This window comes from Artibeus jamaicensis, unplaced genomic scaffold (genome assembly GCF_021234435.1).
Source record: "Artibeus jamaicensis isolate MK-2021 breed Jamaican fruit bat unplaced genomic scaffold, CSHL_Jam_final contig_548, whole genome shotgun sequence".
Lineage (NCBI taxonomy): Eukaryota > Metazoa > Chordata > Mammalia > Chiroptera > Phyllostomidae > Artibeus > Artibeus jamaicensis.
Genome location: NW_026521883.1, coordinates 21,002,669 through 21,021,679, shown reverse-complemented (window position 1 = coordinate 21,021,679; position 19,011 = coordinate 21,002,669). Strand labels below are relative to the sequence as shown.

The 19,011-nt window shown below is 40.1% G+C and overlaps 2 protein-coding genes and 1 pseudogene across 7 annotated transcripts in view; 1 reads left to right on the top strand and 2 right to left on the bottom strand.

Moving 5' to 3' along the window:
* The window catches only part of GABPB1 (GA binding protein transcription factor subunit beta 1), a 58,744-nt gene extending 48,587 nt beyond the window's left edge, over positions 1-10,157 (bottom strand). For 2 of the 5 annotated variants that reach the window (XM_053670060.1, XM_037156447.2), the window contains exon 1: positions 10,012-10,050. In XM_053670060.1, coding sequence (XP_053526035.1) covers positions 10,012-10,035 — 24 coding nt within the window. In that variant the 5' untranslated portion in view covers positions 10,036-10,050. Of the gene's footprint in view, positions 1-8,252; positions 9,943-10,011; positions 10,051-10,072 lie in introns of those variants that run through there. The other 3 variants (XM_037156448.2, XM_037156449.2, XM_037156451.2) reach the window with 3 other exon arrangements.
* Positions 2,036-7,167, bottom strand: LOC119057624 (sodium-coupled neutral amino acid transporter 9-like; annotated as a pseudogene).
* LOC128628133 (translation initiation factor IF-2-like) overlaps positions 9,268-19,011 on the top strand; it is a 31,735-nt gene continuing 21,991 nt past the window's right edge. Inside the window, exon 1 of one of the 2 annotated variants that reach the window (XM_053670061.1) lies at positions 9,268-10,280. In XM_053670061.1, coding sequence (XP_053526036.1) covers positions 9,268-9,957 — 690 coding nt within the window. In that variant the 3' untranslated portion in view covers positions 9,958-10,280. The remainder of the gene's footprint in view (positions 10,281-19,011) is intronic. The other variant, XR_008392460.1, reaches the window with a different exon arrangement.

Below are 19,011 nucleotides of genomic sequence, written 5' to 3'. Positions count from 1 at the left end.
AAACAGCTATACACAATGGAGATAAGCAATCTATCAGATGCAGAATTCAAAACACTGTTTATAAGGATGCTCAAGGAACTTAGTGAGGGGCTCAAGATCATAAAAAAGATCCAGTAAGAAATGAAGGATACATTAATTGAAATAAAGAATTTTCAGAGAAACAATGGTAGAATGGATGAAGCTGAGAATCAAATCAATGACTTGGAACATAAGGAACCAAAAAACAACCAATCTGAACAAGAAGAAAAAAGAATCCAAAAAACTGAGGATGGTATAAGCAGCCTCTGGGAAAACTTCCAAAGGTCCAACATTCACATCACAGGGGTGCCAGAAGGAGAAGAGAAAGAGCAAGAATTTGGAACTCTATTTGAGAAATAGTGAAAGAAAACTTCCCTAATTTGATAAAGGAAATAGACAGCAGAGTCCAAGAAGCAGAGTCCCAAGCAAGATGGATGCAAAGAGGCCCAATCCAACATATATCATAATCAAAATATTAAGGGTTAAAGAAGCTTCAAGAGAAAAGAAATTAGTTCCTACAAAGGAGTTCTCATAAGACTGTCTGCTAATTTCTTTTAATATTTTAATATTTTTAAAATTATTTTCAGAGAGGGGAAGGGAAGGAGAAAGAGAGGGACAGAAACATCAATGTAAGAGAGAATCATCCATCAATCAGTTGCCTCTCGCAACCAAGGACCTGGCCCGCAACCCAGACATGTGCCCTTACCATGGAACCAGCAACCTTACCAGGAATGGAACCAGCAACCTTTCAGTTCACAGGCCAGCGCTCGATCTACTGAGCCACACCAGCCAGGGCTATCAGCTGATTTTGTAAAAGAAACTCTGCAGGCTAGAAGGGATTGGCAAGAAATATTCAAAGTCATGAAAAGCAAAGACCCACAAACAAAACTGCTCTACCCAGCAAAGCTCTCGTTTAGAATCAAAGAGCAGATAGAGCTCCCCAGACAAGAAAAAAACTGAAGGAGTTTATCATCACCAAATCATTATTACATAAAATGTTAAAGGGACTTATTTAAGAAGAAGAAGGTCATAAATATGAACAATAAAATGGCATGAAATACCAGCAAATTAATGTAAAAAACAAATTAAGCAAACAAGAAGAACAGAGACAGAATCATGGATACAGAGAGCATTTTGATGGTTGCCAGATAGATGGGAGGGTATGAGGGACAATGGGTGAAGAGGTGAGGGGATTAAGAAGAACAAATAGGTAGTTACAGAATAGTCATGGGGATATGAAGTACAGTATAGGAAATGGAGTAGCCAGAGAACTTACACCCATGACCCATGGACGTGAACAATGGTGTGGGGATTGCCTGAGGGAGCTGGGGGGGGGGGTGCTGGGCAGAGTGGAACAACGGGGGGAAAATCAGGATAAATGTAATAGCATAATCAATAAAATATAATTAAAAAAATAAATAAACAAAAGGCATCAAAATCAACGAGTTGAAAAACTGTTTTTAGCAGTGGGAAAAACATCTTGATAGATGTATTGATCAAATGGAGAGTATTAATACTTTGAAGATGACTAAAGTTTAAACATGTAAGAATAAATACACATTTTTAAGTAAATAAATTCATTTTTAGGGGGTTCCCCCTCATACTTGAATGCAGACAGAAACAACCATTGCAATTAATGGTCAAAGTGATCAAAACCAAGGAAAGGTATGGCAGCAAGACTCCTACACAAGCAAAAGATTCTACTAATACTTTCGTTCAGCTTACACGATGGAAGAATAGAGATTTTCCTGGTGACAATTTTTTAAAATGTGCGAATTTGTATTCTATTTTTTTTTCAATTAAGTAGAAGTCAATGACATCTTTTGAGGGAGAAGAAGAACATAAAATACAACAGAAAAATCTGAAATTTACAAAATAATTGCCAAGAGGTAGCAAAGGCCCATTGGAATTTTTAAGCATATATTTAGCACGGCGAAAAATATTTTCATAGTCATCCACCTTCTTCCACAAATACAATGAAACCTAAGGAAAATAGAGAAAATAAACAGTAGAAAGATTTGACAACCGGAGCCTAATAAGATATGAAAGAGGTGACTCATGTCAAGCTCAAGTTTATCTCATACATACAGGATTCAGCTAAGGACAAGAAATTGAGGGTCCCTAGAATGGAATAGATAAAGAAACCCAGAGTAATCACATGGGCAAAGGTCAAAGAGTTCACACAAGCCAGTTAGGATGTAAGGGAAATATTTTAGATCATTCACTTACTGTTCACTATAATCTGATTGTGTGACTCCCCCACCCCTCAAATTTGTATGTTGAACTCTTAATGCCCAAAGTCATGGTATTCTAATACCTTCAAAGGTGGGGCTTTTTGGAGAAGTGATTAGGTCATGAAGGCAGATAGATCATGAATGAGGTTAATGACCCTATGAAAGGAGGCCTGAAAGAGTTCCTTCCACTATGGGATTGTACAAGAGAAGTCTGCAACCTGGAAGAGGCTTTTCATCACAACCCAACCATGCTGGTGCCCTGATCTTAGACCTAATAGCCCCCAGAATTACGAGAAATAAATTTCTGTTGTTTATAAGCTACTCAGTCTCTGGCAGTTCAAACAGACTAACACAGCACTACTCACAATAGCCAAGATATGGAAGCAACCTAAGTGACTGTTGACCAGTGAATGGATAAACATGTTGTTTATATACACAATAGAATATTACTCAGCCATAAAAAATGAAACTGCCATTTACAACATGGATGGACCTAGAGGATATTATGCTAAGTGAAATGTCAGCCAGAGAAAGACAAATACTATATGATCTCCAATGAAAAAAATGAAAGACTCATAACTATTAAGAACAAACTGATGACTGACATGCAAGAGAGCACTGAGGGGATGGGTGAAAAAAGGGAAGGGGAATAAAAGGTACAAACTTACAGTTATAAAATAAATAAGTCATGGGGATGTAATGTACAGCATAGGGAATATAGTCAATAGTGTCATAACACTATTTACTTAAAACACATAAAAGATTGTTACTAAACATGGTAATCACATCATACATACATGTTGAATAAGTATGTTTTGTACCTGAAACTCATAACATTGTAGGCCAAGTATATTTTAATTTAAACATTTACCTGCTTAGATACGTGGTAAGTTCTGTAGACACAAAGGAATACAGGAGTCAGGGTTTTTTTTGCTGTTTTGTTTTTGTGACACCCTGAAAATCTTTATTATAGCCAAAATATACCCACCCAACCTTATATCTAAAAGCAAAACACAGAATGATTTTTCCTAAGGGAATACATTCTACTAAGAACAGAATGAGAATGAACAGGTGAGTGAATATGAAAAGGCAGAGGAAATCATTCTTATTGTCCCCTTCCCCCACTCTAGTCAAAATTAATGAGTGGACCACTATTTCCCTTGTTTTCAAATTATCTTAGGAAAACATTTAGAATTACAACAAAAACGGCATTTCTAAGTGACTTTATGTGGAACAGTTGTCAAAGTTCAAAATACCATGAAAGATCTTGAGAGGACAGTGGAGTATTTCACATAAAAAACTGAACGATCAGGTCAGCCAGGCCCAAAATGATGATGAAAACATGAAAGACTAATTTGGGCGACGTCAGTCTTCTTGGCGGAGGTAAATTACATAGATGAGAGATGGACAGATGAACACAAAGGCCAGGCCATAGACTACCCCTCAAGATCTCATCATTCCTCCTCCATGTTTGGGTATAAACCAGCCATGATCACTCCAGCTCCCACAATAATTAGATTAGGAATCAGCACATGGAAATACTAGGATAAATGTCACCAAAGATGTGGCCCATTAATGCCAAGTAGCCTAGGAGCGGGCGCACAGTCATCATCTGTTCTATACGCTCTTTGGGTAACAGTGGTGAAAGAAATGAAACAGAAAGCAGGACTCTAGTATAGAGATAAGTTCATGTCACCAGCATACAGGCAATGGACATGTCCCTCACACTGTTTTCCTGGTTCTTATTATTTTTTAAGACTGTGATAATATAATTATGAACAAAGGAAGCAAGGGCAAGCAATCTAGTCAACTATAGAAACAGAAATCTTATCTCTGGAACAAAAAATTCTGTTGCTGTACCAGCGGTGTCCAACCTGCGCCCTGCCCTGTGCAGCTCAGGAGGGCTAGGAATGCAGCCCAACACAATATCAAAAATTTACTTAAAACATTGAGATATTTTTGTGATTGTATGTCGCAATGTATTTAATGTGTGGCCCAAGACAACTCCTTCCAGTGTGGCCCAGAGACGCCAGAAGTTTGGACACCCGTGGAAACCAATGAAATTCCAAATGAAATCCCAAGCAAACAGCCTTCAAGGTGACAAGGAAAATTAAACACAGAGTGGACGCTGTGCCTAGGATATGAAAATTTGAGAAAAAGGATCTCAATTTGACCTTGAGCAGTGGCAGGAGGAGTCCTATGAGGTAAAAGGGCACCTAAGCTTATTCCACCACTTTTCAAACTACTGCAGTCCATGTCACAGCCACAGAAGATCACAGGGCCATTATTGGGGCAGCCATTCCCTGCACTTGGACGAGTCAAAGTTGCTATCATTGGTATCAGTACAGCATCTATGTCATTAATGTGATAAATAACGCTGAAAATAGACTTTCTAGCACTAAAAACTAGACATAAGCACCTAATAAACTATCATTGCTCCAATTAGAGACAGCAAGGAGAAAAGGACTCAACCACAGCCCCAAAGAGGCAAAAAAAATCTGCAATATTCCTAGGCAGTGGAATCCACAGCATATTTTTTTAATGAAAAGAAACAGAAGTGAACATTTTCTGGTATTTTCTTTTTAGTTTTATTAATTTTTAAATTATGGATTACAAAGCTATATAACATGAAAATGTGTTTTAATATTAAAATAGGACTCAAAATTGAATAATCTACAGGTTCCTTAACTGCAATTCCAAAATCCAAAAAAGCTCTGAGACCCAAAAGAACTTATTTAGCAGTTAAAAACATTACCTGAACTGACATGAAGCTATTTATAATCTCATTTACCCTATTTAGGGTAAACATTCATACATTTTTCCTGCAGAAATAGTAACAGGTTTAAGGACTCTGCTGAAAAGTTATATAGCATTATTAGCTTGCCTATATCTGAAAAATTTCTTAATTCCAAACCTATTAGAGACTCCAAGGGTTTTAGTGGGCTATGACCCTATAATAACTGCTAACATTTACTGAGTTATTAACTATGTGTGAGACACTGTTCTGATCACTGTATATTCAGTAACTCATTTATCCTCCCAACTACCATATGGGAGGTATAATTATCCCCATTTTACCAAGAAGGAGCAGAGGCACACAGTGAATAAATTACCTAAAGTCACACAGCTAGAGTATAACTAGACTAGAATGAATAAAATATTTAAAACATTACACATAAGTTGAAGAAAACATTAACCAAATAGAGAACAGCCCTGGCTGGGGTGGCTCAGTGGATGGAGCACAGAACTGCAAATCAAAGGTCCCAGTTTGATTCCCTCAGGACGCGTGCCGGGATTGCAGGCCAGGCCCCTGGTTGAGGCAACCAATCAGGACAGATTTGTGTTTCTTTGGCTCTGGAGTCAAAGTCCTGACTTTACCACTTTGGGAAAGTTACCTCATCTCTCTACAGCTCAGTTTTCTCTTCTGAAAAATGGGGATATTACCTACTTTATGGTTAATGGGGGCTTAAATATGTTAATGCACAGCTTTTATTATCAACAATGTTGCAATTGGCATGCCCACAAGCTACCAATTTAATAGTATCTTTATTACATCAAGGTAAATAGGAATTTCTAAATCAGAAGGCTTTTGAGTCTGTCAAATTACAAATGGGTTTAAAGACCTCATCAAATGGCTCTCACTTAACACTTCTCTTTATGCAAGAAAATAAAAACTTTGATCCAGTTAACCTAACCAGCTTATTTCACTCAATTAACCTTTGCCCTTCTACTTTTGTACCTGTGAACTAATATTTCATAAATTCTTAGTTTGTAGGGAAATTAATTAAAGACACCAGGCCCAATCTTCCCTCAGCACATCAATTCTTTTACCCTGAAATTCCTAATTATAACACTGTCAGTGATAGTCGACAACCTACCACCCAAAACAATATATACTGACTGTTTTTTTGTTTTTTGTTTTATTTTATTTTTAGAGAAAGGGGAAGGAAGGAGAAAGGGAGAAATAGATTAACATAGGAGGGAAACATCGATGGGCTGCCTCTCAGCACACCAACACGTGCCCTGATCAGGAACTGAACCAGCAACTCACCTTGGGGGACGATGCCCAACCCGAGCCACACAAGTAAAGCTTCGTATACTGACTCGAAAAGTATTTTTTGAAAGAATGTTGAAATCTGCCTTCTTCTAGCTTCTACACATTGATCCTAGTTTTCTGGTCAGATCAAATCTTCTTTCTGTGTGACAGATCTCCGAGTATTTATAGACAATAATCATTTCTTGGATGAGCTTCTCTTCCTTGGGGCCAAACATGTTTTTTCAACCTTTCCTCTTTTTCATTTCCCCCATGATCAATGTCCTCTGGGTTTTTGGTTTTTTTTTTTTAACTTGAGTGTCTACCACCTGGGGAACTTGAAAAAACCACAGTGGCCCACATCCTTTCCTACTGAAGTTTGGACCTCTAGATTTTTTAAATTAGCTTGCCAGGTGATTCTGATAGCAAGTTTTAGCACTGACACAAGGTTCCACTTATGATAGTATGCTACCTAAAAATGTGACATAATGTCCCAGGTATAATACAACCAGTACAAAGTGGGGCTAACACCATGTTCTTTATATATGATATCCTATCAACTTGGAGAGGGCATTTACTTTCTTAAAAAATATATTATTTAACTGTCAATTTAATATTGAATACTTAAGATATTAAATATTATTTAACTGTCGATTCTAGTCAGTTAAAATAATTGAGTCTTTTCCACATTCTGTATTTGTGCACTACCATCTTGGGCCCTAACTGCTAACCTTTACAATTACTCCCATTAAAAAAGAAAGAGAAGTAGGACTAAGAGTTTTACATTTCTATTTCTAAGTGTATCAAAAGGTCCTGCATATGGATTTACCTTAACTGGAAAAGTCACTTCACGCTAAGCCTGTACACTTACATCATGGACATACTTAGTCCAAATAAAGGTATACTAACCCACCAAAGACTGAACTGACAGCTGATTACACCAAAGCATCTTCTCTGTCCAGAGCACCGCTGTCAATTCTTTGAGGATACACAAGCCCTAATACTAACAAATTTAACAGATTTACCTTCTAGAGAGCATGATGGAACAAACAAACATCTTCAGACTTTTACTAATTTTAGCTGTAGATACATTAGTTTTATAGAAACATACAAATACAAGCTGGAAAGCTGTAGAGCCAAAGAAATGAAACTTATTGTTGCCCTCAACAATAAGAGTTGCCCTCAACTCTTAACTTTTGTTTGGCATGTTTTTTAATGTTTGCAGTGAGAAGCAATGGAATCCATCAGTGAGTTCATCCTTGCTTAGGCTACTTGCAAAGGGACACAGCACCACCAAAAATGCACACTGAAAATGAAGTGATTCAAAATTTCATGGAATAATTTCTGAATTCCTTATGACTTGTTTGCTGTACCTGTTAATATTTCTAACTCTTGAGATACTCAAGGGCGTACAACTCAGAGATGAGGAGGGTAGGGGCAAACCAAGATCCAATCTGATATTTTCATTTGAACAGCAAACATCAAAAATATACCTGGCACTTTCTAACAATTACATGAAGAATGACCAGATGCTTCCTGTTGATGGAACATTGGAGAACTACAGACTGACAGAATCAGACTAGAGTTCACAGATACAACTGGAAATGAATTTAGCTTCATTTCAAAATCACTAAATCAAAGTACAGCCTTAAGTTTTCACGTATTTACAGTGTAATTGCCCCCAGTATAGAAAACCCAGATTGATACAGAGAACTCAAACTCCGTAACAGAACTCTTAAGTTAACAGACTTAACTTGAAGGGTAAATATATGCATTAGAAAAGTACTGTTTCACCAAAGGTTTCACTGCAGGATTCCTTTTAAAACTAGAGCTCCAACAGTGCTTTGAAGTGTCCTATCTTCAAAAATTACATTTACATACAAGGTTTCACAAACACATCTAATACAGAACTCATGTTCTATTTGTATACCTCACTAGAAATAAGTTGTGGAATTAAAATTAATTACTTAAAATCTCTTTAGATGTCCCTGAGTCTCCAGGATCATATGTAGATTATGCAATCTTTATTCATGTTGTTGTTGTTCACGCATCTAAATCCAAAACTGAAAACAGATAAAGCATAAGAATAAAGTATAGAAATCAGCCTTCTTATCCATATTTTTAAAATGTGTCTGGTGTAATAACCTGATTTGACTTTTGGGGGTGCGGGGAAGAACAGAAATGATATATTTCTCAGTTAAAAAAAAAAAAGGCATGCGTATACAGTGGGTTGTTCCCGAGGTTACATGAGACCACAACAAACTGAATGCAGAAAGATTTAAGAATCTAGCTATCTCCCAACCAGACGTTTAAAAAGACTTGTAGAAATGCTAAAAGAATGTCACTTTGCTCAATGTGTCATTTGTGTTAACACATAATGAGTTTATTTCGGTTAAATAAAGAGGAAAACTAAGAAAAATAGATAAAGCTGTCTTTAGTTTCCTTAAATTCAAAGACTGAGCCAGAAAGTAGAAGTGCCAAGGCTGATGGTTATGTCACCGAGAAATTTAAATCAAGTCGGGTGGGTCTGTATGTGAGATAAACTATCTGCAAAAAGAATTTTTGACCAGTAACTTCTACATAATGAATTCTTGAGATGGAAAATTACAAGGATCCTTTCCTAACTACATTAAATCATTTTCCAGATAAAAACTGTACTTCAGTAGTAACTTGCCTGAATCCAGACAGCAACTCAGAATCCAGAAAGAGCACTTAAATATTTCCACATTACCAAGCCCCCTTCAGAAGCACTGTGGTCTGTGCCTCTCCTGTGAACAGATGTCTGCTGCCACAGTCCAATCAGGTTATGTGTACTGCAAACAAGCTTAAAGTGGGAAAACACACAGAGCGGGCCTACATCATTCCTTTGGTTTCAGTTTTCACGTTGCACCCCTGAGGCTACCCATGTGGAGGCTGTCGATTCAACGCCGATAGGAAAGCTTCAACAAAACACACTTAGAGACACACTAACAGTGTCCAGAAATGAACTGGCAAAATCCTCAACTTCTTTCCCGAAGCCAAGCACCAGCAAATCCCGGTGGCCAAGTCCCAAAAGCAGGTCTCAGCATCCAGAGTGGCAGGCTTCGTCCCCACAGGACTCCAGTCCCCAAGGCCAAGACAGTCGCTGCCGAAACCCCGTCGGGAACAGGACCGGTTCTCCGGTTAACCCTGTCTGGACCCTCCGCTCCCGCCGCGGTCCGGACGCCTCGGGGCTCCGTGGCACAGCGCACCAGGTGCCAGTCGCCCCCGCCGCCCTTTTCCCGCTCCAGCGAGCCCGGCGGAGCCGTGTGCCGCCCAGACAAAGAGATCCGAGGCTCCCGAGGCAGCGGGAGGCGAGGCCAGGCCAGGCCGCGCTTGCCACTCTTCCCCGCCCGCCTCCCGACGCCCGCAAAGGCCCCACCGCCCGGGCCCGACACCATCCCGGCCCCGGAGCCACCGTTCCGGACAGGTTCGGTAAGTAGCGGCTGGGAGGCCGCGGCGCGCCGGGGCCGAGGAGGGGGCGGCTGCTGCCACCATGTCTGCCCGCCCCTCCCAGAAGCGGGGTGCTCAGTGGACAATGCGCGGCGGCGGCGCGGGCGGAGAGGGCGCCTAGGCCGACCCCGCCGACCCCGCCGACCCCCGCGGAATAAGCGGGGCCAGGAGCCCCGGAAACCCGGCGCCTTAATGCAATAAACAGGAAATCGCGGGGATGATCTGGGTTCCGGGGGAAGTGGAATTATTTTTTACCAGCGAAGAGATCAACTTCCACATCCGGTGGTAACAGGGCCCTACACAGACCCGCACTGACCTGGAAAAGCTTCGGGAGCGGCGACGGGGGAGCAGCAGGAGGTGGTGAGGGGACCTGAGGCGCTTCGTACCCGGCCGGGCTGACGCGGCCCCGCTACACACAAAGCGCTTCAGCTGCACAGGGCGCTATTTTCTGAAAATGCCGCGTCTGGTCGGCGCCCAAAATCCCCACCGAAAAGTCCCCCGTGCTGCGCGCGGAGGGACACATGGTATGTGAGTGAGTCAAAGCTCCCAGCATCCCTCCCGGACCCGGCCCTCGGCAACCCTGCGTCTGAGCCTTCCGCCCCGGGCCTAGTTAGCAGATCCCACTCCCACCCACTGCCCGACCCCATCCGGTGGGGAGAAAGGGACGAGAGGATCTGATTTTTGTCTTTAGCGGAGGGGAAGGAAATAGGCCATTTCTATATCTTTAGCTACACAAAGAAAGCGGCGGAATGATCCGCTCTCGGCGACCGCAAGTCCCGGCTTGCCTGGCGCCTGCGCGGCACAGGGGTGGGAACTGCGGCCGGCCATGTGCGCTGCATAGCAGTCCGGCCGGCCTCCGTCCTTTCCCGCCTCTTCCTTAGGCGGCAAGGAGTTGGGGAAACTAAAATTTTCTTGCTGACCTTCCTGTGTTTCCGGCATGAACGCTGAGAAACGGGGGATCCGGGGTCCGAGGTTAAGCTGAGGCACCTAGCAAAGTCCTAAGAGATGGAAGGCGCAGCGAGGATATAACTTAAAAGTCTCCCTAGATTGAACTAGGCAAGCTGGGGCAGGAGTCGCTGTTGAACTACATGGCGAGGAAGGAAGGATGGGCATTAATCACGACTTAACATTCCTGCGGCTTTTAAAAATTCTCATGCTGTCTAATATTTCGTAAACCTTACTAACCGCTCTCTCTATTCCGTTGCATTAACTGACACCTGTGGTAGAGATGTACTTTTTTAGTGCCTGGAATGTCAAGACTTTTTGTTGTGTTGAATTTAATTTACGTGGGATGATTTCCTAACAAACCCAACACACTGATACGTTTTTAATAGACGAGGCTGGGAATGACTTTCCCACACGCCTTCAACTTTTGGCATCCTATATCTAGGAATTGAGACTATCTGAGACAAATCCGGGGGCGGGGGAGGCTGACAGGTTTAATTAAATCCACATTGCCCACTGATCTTTGTGGCCTCAAATAAGTAATCTTTTTTTTTTTTTTCCTCACTTACCGTTTTGTAGTACTGGTGTAATTTCTTAAAGCATTGTGCCCAACATATAAGTACAGTGAATGACATATGCGCCATACTCTATTGTGATCTAATATTTGCATTGCTACGGTTGATAAAAATTTGTTATATTTTTGGTTAGCTGCTCTTTAAAATTGTTTATTTGAATTTATTCAGCTAATGATTTATTTAGAATCCTTCCTCTCATTAATCTTATGCTACAGATTGTAGACAAATCGGTATCATCAGTATAATGAGGGAAGCTGTTGGATACTGTGAAATTTTACACAAGAAGAATCTCTTACCTTGGGAGGAAGGAATGGAATGGAACTGGAGAAGCAATTAACTTTAATTAAGGGAATTGGGGAAGAGCCTTCCAGGCAGAGGAAACAATAAGTGCAAAGGTTAAGAGGCAAACTCTGGAGAGATGGTTGGGTGATGAAAATAGTGCTTTTTCAGGAATGCCCGAGATACTCCTGAAGTGGTCTAATGAAGGCCAGGAAAGCCATGTGCAGGAATTAGCTTTTGAGAGCTAAGAAGCATTTGAAAGATTTTAAATGGAAGCATCATAAGATTGAATTTGCATTTTAGAAAAATAACTTGTGCAAAAGTCAGAGGCATGGAGAACAGTAGGAAGAAAACAATCGGTGAGAGAGGAATGAGTTGTACTGAGATAGTGGCAAGTAGGCCTGAAGAATACAACCAAAGTGATTGAGGGATTGGTCATTTGGTCAGCTGGGTAATGGAATGGCTGAGAGGGAGATGTCAAAGATGACTCCCAAGTTTGTTGGGAGAGCAGCAGGGAGGATGGTAATGTCTTCACTGAGATTAGAAACAAGAGGAGAGAAATGCATATTAGGGAAGGAAGTTTCATTGTGACCTCGTAGAAATTGAAGTGATTGCGAACCAACCAAGTAGATATGTCTAGTAGGTAATTAGATGTTTATTCATTTAAGTTGTTTCAAGAGCACCCCTCTGTGACTGGCACTGCTGTACACACTGGAACAGATTAAACAGCAACAAGACCAACACAGGTTCCTGCTACTGCTTCTAGTGGAGGGAACAGACTATAAATAAGTTTTATCAAAAAAGGAGGAAAGATAATATCTCATAATCTGTTCCATGAAGAAAATTGAAGAGTATTTGGATAAAGCCTTGCTCTGGGGGAGTGAGTAGGCAAAATTTTGGTTGGTCAGAGATGGCCTCACTGAGAAAGGTAACTGCTAAGATCCGAAAGAGGGAGTAAGTTAAGAGCAGTATTTGAGACCAAAGGGAGTAGCAGGGCAAAATCCTAAAGTGAGAGTTTGTTGTGTTTAGCAAGGAAACCAGTGTGGCTGAAGCCTAGAGAGCAAAGAAAGGAAAGGTGGATAAAATCTGCATCCTTGCTAAATAAGTTTAAGTGCTCTAGAAACCATTGAAGGGTTTTGAGGAATAGAAAGTAACATGGAGAGTAGCACTAAAGATAAAGTGGATGGGTTGGAGATACATTTTATTAATCAAACACAAGTGAGGGAAAGGGGAGGATCAAGACTGTGTCCAAGGTTTGGGGCATGGTTGTCTAATACAAACATAACACAAGCCACATATATAATTTTATAGTAGCCACATTAAAAACATAAAAAGGAACAGTTGAAATTAGTTCTAATGACTTTTATTTATCCCAATTTATCCAAAATAGTATAATGTGATCAGTATTAAAAAGTACTAAGTATTTTTTAATGTTTCATACTTTTTCTTAGTACTAAGTGTTTGAAATCTGTTATGTATCTTACCTGACAACATATCTCAATACTTGATTTCCTAAGATTTACAGTAAAAAGTAGATTCACATCCCCAGATCATTCCAAGCATGCTTAAAAGTTTTGCAGTAATTGAATGATCAGACTTTTGATATAATTTTAAAATAATGATAGGATTACAGTTTCCTAAATTAGCTACATTTCAAGTGCTCAATAGTCACGTGTGGCTAGTTGCTCCTGTAGTGGACTGTGGAATCTAGTGGAATAGAGAGCAGTAAAAAATCAGACTGGAAGAGTGCTGTGGAACCTGCCTGGAAGCCTTGGGTGCCATGTTAAATGATTGGAATTTTACCCTAAAGGCAAAGGGAACAATGGATAGTTCTTAAACTGGGGAGTGATGGTGTTATGCTCGAGGCTAGAAAGAGTCGATGGCCAGCTGATGACTCGACCAAGAGCAACCCTTCAGTCGAGTCCCCACATTTTAGGCTCTGACTGTAGCCCTTTAGATCCAGAAGTTTGATTTTTATCGGTGCTCTACAACAGTCCCACCGAAAGTGTGGTCAGCAGGTTTATGCCAGTCTGCAGGCCCTTTGTTGTTGGCCCATGACAAGGCATTTAGAGAAGTTGAGAGTAGGAATTTAGAAACTTTTATAGCAAGTTTACACATTCTTTTGTCCATGGATCTAATAAAAATTTTGGTGTTGTGTGTATCTTTGGGTTTTTTTTTATTTCCCTTTTCTAGCAATTTATTTTTATATTCCAAAATTTGGGGAATATAATGATCTTTCACCCTACGTGGTTGTTTTTGTCTTTACCTAAGAACTTTTTTTTTCATTGCTTTCAGAGAGAGAAAGGGAGAAAGAGAAACACCAGTATGAAAGAGAAGAAACAATGGCTTGCCTCCCATACACACCCAGGCTGGGGATCTCCCACACCCTCAATGGGGACTGAACCTGCAACCTAGGTATGTGCCCTGACCAGAAATCAGACCCCGAAACCTTTCAGCTATGAGCCCATGCTCCAACCAGCAGAGCCATACCAGCCAGGGCCACCCCAAATGATTTTTGAATCACTGCTCTAGAGGCACTCAAGACAAAGGGAGTCAGAAGGACCACATTTCCAGAACAATTATCTAAATCCAGATGCCCTCTTTTACTTTATAATGAGAACTGTAATGGCTGGGAGAGGAATGGACATCTGCTTAGTTTCTCCTTCCATATAGAAACAGAAAGCTACATGAAAATAACCAAATATATGATAACTACCATTTATTGAAAGCTTCCCACATGCTAGCCACTGTGCAAAGCCTGTTACACATATTGTCTCATTTAATCCTTACAGCAACTCTGTAAAATAAGTATTAATAGCCCCATTTTTCCAACAAGGAAACAGATTAAAGTAGGTAATTGACTTGCCTAAAGTCTCGAACATGGTAAACGTTAGATTTCTATATAGTTCTCATTTCAGCTCTATTGAACCTATTCACTATTTTGCCATTGTATTCCCAGTATGTATCAAATTTCCTGGCAAAACAATTATACATTGTTTTAGAATACATGAAATCGACTACAAGCATCTTTTCTTTTATTGCACTTCATGGACATTGCGTGTTTTACAAATTGAAGGCAAGACCCTCCACCAGCAAAAAGATTACAACTGGCTTTATTTCGGTGGTCTAGACCCAAACCCACAAAATTTATAAGGTATGCCTATACATTTCTCCCAGAGGATTCCTTGGTGAATTTGGCACCAGAGTGAGGGGAGTTCTACCTGGGTCAGGCAAATGCATTCATTTCTACAATAGAAATTGATCTGCTTTGCTTTTATCTAGAATTTGTAGAACCACAAATCAATTTAAAAAAGAAAAAATATAAAGGGGGCAAGAGACTTGAAGAGACCTCACAAAAGAAGGGATCAAGTGGCCAATAAACATGTAAAGGTGCTCAAATTTTTTAATCATTAGAGAAATACAAATTAAAACCACAACAAGATACTGCTGCATGCTCACAAAAATGGCTAAAATGGAAAACACAGAAAATGCCAAGTGCTGGCCAAGAGTTGAAATAAGTTGAAAGTACATTACTGGTGGGAATAAATATTGGTGTAGCCACTTTGGAAAAATCAAAGTTCAAGAAACAGGCAAAACCAAACTAGATGTAAGAATATATAGGTAGTAAAAACAAAAAGAAAAGATAGGATATGGTTAGCATCGGGGTGAGAGAGTAATGCTTGGCAGGTGTGAGGGGTTTTGGGGGTGGGCCAATGTTCTATTTTTTTACCTGAAAGGGGATTACATTAGTGTTCACTTTGTCATTCATTAAGCTATAGGTTTTGGCGGTGGATGTATGTCCTTTTCAGTATGTATATTATATATTCTGTGGTTTAAAAAAATGTTTGAGCTCTGGCTGGTATGGTTCAGTGGATTGAGTGTTGGCCTGTGAATCAAAAGGTTGCTGGTTCAATTCCCAGTCAGGGCACATGCCTGGGTTGCAGGCCGGCTCCCCAGTTGGGAATGAACAAGGGGGAACCACACATTGATGTTTCTCTCCTTCTCTTTTTCCCTCCCTTCCCCTCTCTCTAAAAATAAAGTAAAATAAAATAAAAGTTAAAAAATGTCTGAAGCCCTGACTGGTATGGCTCAGTGGGTTGAGCATCATCTTGTAGAACAAAGGGCTGCAGTTCAATTCCAGAGCAGGGCACACACCTGGGTTACAGGCCTGGTCCCTGGTTGGGAGTGTGCAAGGGGCAGCCAGTCAATGTTTCTCTCGAACATCAATGTTTCTCTCCCTCTCTCCCTCCCTTCCCCTCCCTTTAAAAACAAAAATAAAGTTTTTAAAAAAATCGTTTACTTGGAGTTAACCAGGTTAGAAAAGATTTTCCTGGGCAATGCTGAATACATACTACTGACTATTACCTTGCTGACAGAACCAATCTTTATTACAGATGTGAAAGATAAGGTAGGCCCAAATTCTGGGGTCGGCAGTAGTGAAGGAGAGGTGACACATGCAAAAAATGCTACAGAACTTGAGGCAATATGGGAAGGTGAACAAGTGCGGAGGTTGGAGTGAGGAGCCTGAAATTCACGGCTTAACTGATCATTTAGTTTAGGTTCTAACCACTCTAGTTATGTGACCTGCGCATATCTCTTAACCTGCCTTAATTTCATTTTTCTCACCTGTGGCAAGGGTATTTAATAAAATTAATGCTTTTTTTCATTTGTAACCCTTTGTAAGTTATTAAAAGGGCATGATAAATTTTATTGATGTCTAATTCAAAGAGGTGAGAAGGGGGAGGGGGAGGAATTTAAAGATGGATGAGATTTGAGTCCGAGTGATGCAAAGAATAGTGATAGCCTGAACCAAATGGGAAAAACCAGAGAAGGAGAAACAGATTCAGAGAAAGATAACATTCTATTTTATACATGTTGTGTTTAAGATTATGGCAGAACATCAAGGGAGAATCGTTACACTAATATAGAACTTCTAGTTTAGTATTCTGAGAAAAAGGTCAGGACCAATGATTAGAAGGTATCCACACTAAGGGTGGAAGTTAGAGCCATGGAGTAAATAAGATCACAGAGAGAGCAAATAGAAAAATAGAGTGACTACTGAGGACAGTGGCAGAAGAAGTAAGGGAAGGAGGGGAGAAAATCAGCATTAATTGAACACCTATTAAATTGTGTGCCAGCTGCTCTGTGTCATCCCATTTATTCCCCTCAAATTCCAAGGTAGTTAATTTAGCCTCATTTGGTTGATTAACTTTGTAGACTCACACCAAGAAAAAGCCAGCATTGAAAATCAGCTTGACCTTAGTTTATACAGTACACTACAACATTCCTGGGAGAATGAGGTATCTCTTGCAGAAGCCCATAGGGAGAATTTGAGTCAAGGAAAGATAAGCACTGAGAAAAAAAATATTGGATTTTTGTGATTTGTGACCAAGGGTTACTGGATGTGTGTAGCAGTGCCTGCACTCCTGTTGTGTTTCTGTGAGTGTGGATAATCCTAACAAATGTGTTACAGACCTCTGACAGTGAGGAGACAGTCAAGGAACCAACTGTGAAAGTCAGTATAATGAAAACAAAGTCAGTTGTTAAAGCCTAGCTAGATGCTCTTGCCAGCTAAGTGCTTTGAATCTGAAGGCTTGATAGAGAGAAGTAACTCACTGCGTGAACTGTTTGCTGCTTTGTTCATGTACTGCCAAGAACCCCCTTGAGTGTCACCAGTGGTATGGGTTTTTTACGTTGGGAAACACTGGAATGTTACATGATAGTGTTCGCTGTTTTCAGTGCACTTTCAGTCACCTGAAATTTTGAGTGAAAAGGTCAAGATGGCTTTCCCCGCCAAGGTCATTAAAACTTGGAATGAAAGATAACTTTTTACTGGCAATAAACATATGTCTTGTAGAAAGCAGCCTCAAAACTTAAGAGTAATCCCTCTAATCAATGAGGAAGATTTTTCTCTACTAGGTTTATTAAAACTATTTACTATTAGAATAGCATTTTATCATTAAAGAAAAGTAAAACAAAAATGTTCCAACACAATATAATTAATGCTTTCTTCCTGCGTGTTTTTAGATTTACCCTAAACAGTATGTGCATTTTTTGGCAGACATATCACTGAAGAATTTTTAATTGCTTGCAGAAGCATGATGTCTTCTATCTTTTATCTACCCCCTCTGCTGAGTTCTAGAGAAGGTCTCCAGGAAGCAATTGAATTTCTTTGGCAAGTTACTGATTTCAGAATTCCCTAGGTGCACTGAGAACTTTGATTTCCAGGAATTGGTTAGACACAGCCACTTCACTCAAGCTTATATTTTATACCCTACAGTTAAGGTTTGCATTTGGGCCACCTTATCTTCTTAGTCTCTTTTAAGGCAGTGAGCATGTAATAATTGTTAGTTGGTTATGGCTCCCAGCTAGGTTTTTAAAAATTATTTGAATAGATAATCTGTCTACTGGTGAAGAAAACCTTTATTTTTATTAAAAGAAATATTTATTAATTTTTATAGATGGGAAAGGAGGGAGGAAGAGAGAGAGAGAGAAACATTGGTTGCCTCTTGTACACACCCTGGCTGGGGACCAAGCCAACAACCTAGGCATGTGCCCTGACTGGGAATCAAACCAGTGACCCTTCACTTTGCAGCTGGGCCACACCTGTCAGGGCCAAAAAACCTTTAAAAGCATTATCAACTGTTTCCATCCATATAATTCCAACCCACAAGGTAACCTCTAAGCTTATTTTTTGTGTATTCTTTCAGAAGTTTTTTTTCTTGCCTATACATGTAGAAATAAATAATCTTATTTCCCTCCATTTTTATATAACAGGGAGGATACCGTATACACTCTTCTGCACTTTGTACTTAAGACATCTTGGGCTTTCCCATATTAAAAGCATAAAAGGCATCATTTTTTCTTAACCCCTGCATGTGATTCAATCAATCATTATCCAGTTGAGAGACATTGAGTTTATAATCTTTTGTCTTCTAATTCATGCTTAGATGAATATCTTTGTACACATATCTTCTTTTACGTGTGCCTTATCCCAGTTCCCAGAGTGGATTTGCTCTGCAAAAGGGTATGTATTTGTAAGTTAGATAAGTGTTGCCATATTGCCCTCCAAACCAAATGTTTCTCCAAAGCACTGCTGATAGACCAGAGTGTCATCAAATTTTTGGATTTTTCCCTGCCACCTTTTGAAAGGCAGATTAAGTCCTATCTAATATTTTAAGGCCAATAGCAAAACCATTTGGTTAGGTAAGAAGTCATGGGATTCTGTTTATAGGATTTGTTTGGGATCCTGATTCTTTGCTGCAGCTCCTGCAGCTACATACCCACAACTAGTAAAACATGATTGTTTATGCAGCAGAAGCAGCTGGCAAACCTGGAAAGGAACCAAGAAGGACTACAAACAGCTCCACCTATACTTTTTTATGTAATTTTGCTTCAGTGCTGAGATAGCACAAGGAAAGAGGAAAATGGAATATTAGGTTGAGTTCCTCCTGCA